This window comes from Echinops telfairi, unplaced genomic scaffold (genome assembly GCF_000313985.2).
Source record: "Echinops telfairi isolate 266 unplaced genomic scaffold, ASM31398v2 ScPeMD7_2;HRSCAF=8, whole genome shotgun sequence".
NCBI lineage: Eukaryota > Metazoa > Chordata > Mammalia > Afrosoricida > Tenrecidae > Echinops > Echinops telfairi.
Genome location: NW_022103898.1, coordinates 7,954,226 through 7,959,171, shown reverse-complemented (window position 1 = coordinate 7,959,171; position 4,946 = coordinate 7,954,226). Strand labels below are relative to the sequence as shown.

The following is a 4,946-nucleotide window of genomic DNA, read 5'->3' as shown; positions in this document are numbered from 1 at the left end:
GCCCACAGGAAGCCAAATTCTGTCACCTGCCTAGCCAGCCAGCACTGCAAGGGGCACAGGCACCCCATCCAACCCTGCCCAGCCTATGTGGGGCCCTGCCTGCAGCCACAAACAAGTATGTGGTGAGGGCCAGGTCAGGGAGTGTCTCTGGAACATTCCACGAGTTTGCAAGAACCTGAGGACAGGGACTGAGCCTGGGCACCCTTGGCAACAGCGCGTCAGCCTACCCTTTATCATGTCAACAGCAAACTGCACCCACACATTGCTGGTTCCTGGCTTCTTTCAAAACAGGAAGCTCTGGCCATCCTGTTCCCCCCCCCCCCAGTGGTTACTGTTGACATAAGAACAGCTACCCCTGTAGCTGGGGCCTACACACGCCTGTTCACCTCTGTCCCTTCTCCCCCAGTCTGGTCTGGGGCAGCCACCCATCAGGTTACACCCACTGGCTCCCATGTGTGAGCCACCTGAGCCAGAAAGGCCTCTGAGTCCGGAACCTAGCTCAGGTCACTAGGCACGTTTAAAAGGACACCACCAGGGTGGACAGACCTCCCTGAAAAGAACGAGGTCCTGCCCAGCTGGGCCCAGACCTTCCTGAGCAAGCAGAGAGGCCCAGCCTCGGGAGGGGCCCGGGCAGGCCACCAGGCGACCTGGCCCCAGGAAAGCCGGCAGAGGGTGGGGAGGGGACTGGGGCTGGTGGCGACACCTGTATTTATTGTGGGTGAGGGGAGCCCTCCAGGTGCCCCGAGACAGCTTATAACAACAGCATTGCTGCCAAGTCTGCAGGACCCGGCTGTCAGGTCAGCCCCCGGTGGGGGGAGGACAGGCCCAGATGGCAGTGCAGGGCAGGGGCCGCTACCCAGACCTGAGGAGGTGGAGGCAGGCCTGGAATTAGGGGTCAGACTCTAAGGGGTTAAAGAGCCAGGACTGGCACCCTGCCTCCCAAGGCCTGTGACCTGGTGGCCCCCGGGTCCTGGCACAGCAGCTTCCAAGAGGCTGCGAGAAGGCAAGCCCTGCCTGCCAGGCGGGCTGGCGGGTGAGGACCCGGCACGGACCTCATCACCAGCTCAGCTTCACAAGCAGAGTCCGGGGGGGTAGAGACGGAGGCTCGGGCTGGGCACCCACTGTCCTGCTCTGGGAGAGACGACGGGAACCTGGCACGGAGGCGGAGGAGGCCCGTCCCTCTCAGCAGGGACTGGACAGGACACACTCGGGCCGGGACTGGCCGCGGCCGCTCCCTAGAGCTGGTTTGCTCTTCGGGGCCAGTCACAGCAGCCGGGGCCCTCAGGACCACCGGGGCAGCCTCGGGGCTCAGAGGGAGCACCCTGAGGGGAGAGAGGCGTCACCTGCGGCTCCTTCCCTGAGAGTCTTCTTTTCTGTCACGTGCGCCCAGCAGTGGAGCCCGCCCGGTCTGTGCCTGGAGGGCGGGGGTCCCCGGGGGACTTGCTCCTGGTCTCCCGCTTGTTCCCCAGCAGCTTCAGCACCTTCATGTTCTTGAACTTGCCCTTCCTCTTGCCCTCGGGCTCAGCCTCCTTCTGGAACTCTGCAGGAGAGACAGGAGCCTGCACAAGGCCCAGAGGGCCACCCGCCTGGCCCCAGCGCTCAGGGACAGCCCTTGGGGATGCAGATGCAGGGCTCTGTGGTGACGGAGACCCGGCCACAGCAACACCTCTGACTTTATGGACAAAAACTCCGGGTCCCGTGGGAACAGGGATGCCCACCCACGCCCGAGCTGGTGTCACCATCAGCGCTGTTTGGCAGGTCAGAGGCAGGAAGGGGCTGCTGAGAAACCCCCTTGGTCCTAAGTGGCCGAGCCGTCTGCCTCTAGGGCCCAAACTCAGGGCCCCTGAGGCCCGCTCTTCCAGTCCCCTGGGCAGCCCCAGAACAGCGGCAGAGCTCACCCTGGAGCAGCAGTGCCCCCGCCCCCCACCGCAGCCCTGTGGGGGGTCTAGGCACCCCAGCCCCCACTCAGAACTGAGGAGCCAGCAGAGCACAAGCTCAGGCCTTGGAGCCCCCTTTAGCCTCTCGATCTGCGCCCTCCACCCTAGCTAAGCACACAGCAGTCCCAGGGGTGCTAGGGCCCCCACCCCTACCCCGTGCAGCCCTGTCTCCAGGAGAGGCCTAGTATTTCCCTTCTCCTCCTCTCTCCTTTTTTTTTCCCCTAAGAAATTAATTTTATTTGTTGTTAACACACATAGCCAAACGTACACCAAGGCAGCCACCTCCACGCAGGGACAGCGTCCTTCCTGTCCAGTCTTCCAAGTGGCCTGGAGATGGCGCAGGGGGACACAGACCTGCTCCCGGGTTTCCCAGGAGAGGTGGGTTCAAACTGCCAGCCTATTGGTTAGTTGCCTATGGCTTAACCCACTGCACCACCAGACAGACCACAGGTTCTTTAACTTACTTGGCTCACAGGAAAAAAAGACCCCATGACCTCCTCAATGGCGACTTTTTATACCATACACAGCATAGCCCATAGTCCAGGACTTTAGCCGCCTCCCTGGAACATTCCAGAGACCCCCGGGGCAATACCGCCCACTTTGGCAAACACTGCTGCCGGCAGAGCGATCTTAAAGTCTTTATTAATCACGCTCAGCCCCTGCTGGGTTTGAAGAACATAAGGTTGAAGGAGAAGGAACCTCCAGGCCAACGTGGAGCCCGGAGAGCCTCCCCACTCCAGGACTCACCTTTCTTCTTGATCATGGCTGCCAGCATCTTATCCTCCTCTTCCTCCCTAAAAGGCCAACAGGAAGCTGAGCCACCACCTCCTGGTCCGCTCAGCCCTGGCCCACTCCCAAGGTGCACTGGGACCACTGGTGGGGTGGGGGGTGGGGACAGGAAGGCAGGGCTTGCCTGGCCCTGGGCTAGAGACCAGACAGGAAACAACCCCCACCCCTGGTTGGAACGTCCTCGTCCACCACCCGCCCGCCTGCCGCCAGCCAGGCCACCTCTGCCGGTCCTCGTCCAGGCAGTTGATGATGGCATCGCGCTGCTCAATGAGGGTCACCAGGTCCTGCATCAGCACCTTCTCCCGGCCACGGTCCCCCTCCGTCCAGTCCTTCTCTGTGCAGGGAGCGAAGTGAGCGTTAGTGTGGGCCCTCCCCTCTGAGAACAGTGCCGGCTGCTGACCTGGCCCGGTACTTAGAGCGGAAAGGAGGGTCCCAGGCTCGGGTGCTCGGAGAAATTAAAGCTATTAAGGATGGGGCCAAGGACACTAGGCTGTCAACCCAAAAGCCTCCCCTCTGGGGGTGAGTGGGGACTCTCCTCCCTCGCCCTCCCCCTGCCATAGTGTTTATTCCAGGTTTCCTGGGGAGGCAGGATGCCCTGGGCCTCCAGGAGTCCCCTAAGGTGGCTAAGGTGCCTTGGCCAGCAAAGCCAGACCAGAGGTGGGAAATAACAGGGGGCCTCAGGGGGCCCCATGCAGGAGAAGCAATGTCCCCCTAAGAGGTACATTGTCCAAGGCCATGCAGCAGGCCAAGTGCCCACGAGACCAGAGGGAGACCCGGCAGGACCACCCCACAGGACCATCTTTTGGGTCTCTGCAGCCCCAGGCTCCTCGGCGGTGGGTCTCCAGCCTTGGGCTGCCCTCCACAGCCTCTCCCACCAAGGCCCCCTACCCCCAACCCACGAGGAGCAGATGGTTCAGCAGTTCTGGGGACAGAGCAGAGGCTTCCAAATCACCCACCCAGCCAGCTGCCAGTCCCATTGTCCAAACCATTGTCCAGGCCGGAGCGGGCATGGGAGGACGCCAAGACTCACAGTGGCTGAGCCCTGGTCCAAGTGTCACTGCTGGTGAGGGAGGAGCTAGTATTTGAACCCAGGCAGCTGACTCCCCAGCTTTGGTACCAATGGTGTCTTTATAATGCCCTCAAGGCCTTATAGTTCTTGTCCTCCAAGAGGGACATGGGGACAGGGTGACAAGCCCAGGGCCAAGCCCGTCGGGGGTGCACAGGTGCTGCTCCCGCACTGGCCAGCAGGTGTCACTGCAGTTCCCTCGGGCAGGCTGCAAGGGTCCAGCCTCCAGGAGGTTGGGATTGATTGAGACCGTGGAAGACAGGGACATTACCGTGGCTTCTCCCGGGACACTCAGCCTCCGAGTCCCCAGTCAACGAGGGGCAAGGAGCCACCTCAGCAGCAGGAGGTAAGGGGATGGCCTGGCTCAGAGCCAGCTCCACCATAAAGGCGGTGGGCCGAGCATCCCTGCCTTCTGTCCAATGGAAACCGGGTCCTTGCAGCCTGGGGTGGGCTTGAGGCCAAAACACGGAAGCACGGGGGACACCAAGCCTGGGACACCGAAGGTGGTCAGGAACCCTGGCTCCTGGCCACAGCCCTCTGGGGTGGCTCAGCTTGATTCCGACTCAGCCACTGCCCACCCCCCAGGAGACAGCCCTTCTATGCCCAGCACCCATCTCCCACGGGCACAGTGGGGGGGGGGGGGCAGGGAGCCCCACATGCTCTCCTACTCATGGACCCACAAAGGTTCCTGCCAAGGTCACCCCACAAGTGTGTGTCGGAACCCAGGCCCAATCCACGCCATGGGGCTTCTGTTGAGCCCTGCTGCCCTTTGCTGGCAATGTCCCGCACCAGTGTGACCCACCAGCCATAGTCCAACACCACCATGGGCCTGCACATGCTGCCACCCACTCACCTGGGTCCCTCATGCTGGAGGCTGCAGCCCCTGCCCCAGGGTCGTCCCCGGGGACCTGCCCCAGCACATGCTCCAGGAGAGGAGTGGGCAGAGCACCAGAGGCAGGCCATCACCCTGCCACGCACGCCCCTGCTGCGCCCTCCCTCCCGTCTTCCCACGGACGGCCCTGTCATTGCCCAGCTGCCCAGCCCCTCGGGGCTCACCAGGCTTGTTGAGGAGGCACCGTAGCTCATACTCCACTTCGGCCTGCCGCTGCTCCAGGTTCTGCTGCTTGAAGCTGGGGTGAGGCGAGGACCATCAA

General features: G+C 62.6%; 1 protein-coding gene across 1 annotated transcript in view; it reads right to left on the bottom strand.

The window, feature by feature from the left end:
• Window positions 1-691: 691 nt before the first annotated feature.
• The window catches only part of MICALL1 (MICAL like 1), a 24,679-nt gene continuing 20,424 nt past the window's right edge, over window positions 692-4,946 (bottom strand). The window contains exons 13-16 of the mRNA XM_045290847.1: window positions 4,849-4,922; window positions 2,946-3,060; window positions 2,685-2,731; window positions 692-1,540 (exon numbers count right to left, since the gene is read on the bottom strand). Of these exons, the coding sequence (XP_045146782.1) occupies window positions 1,377-1,540; window positions 2,685-2,731; window positions 2,946-3,060; window positions 4,849-4,922 (400 nt within the window). The 3' untranslated portion in view covers window positions 692-1,376. The remainder of the gene's footprint in view (window positions 1,541-2,684; window positions 2,732-2,945; window positions 3,061-4,848; window positions 4,923-4,946) is intronic.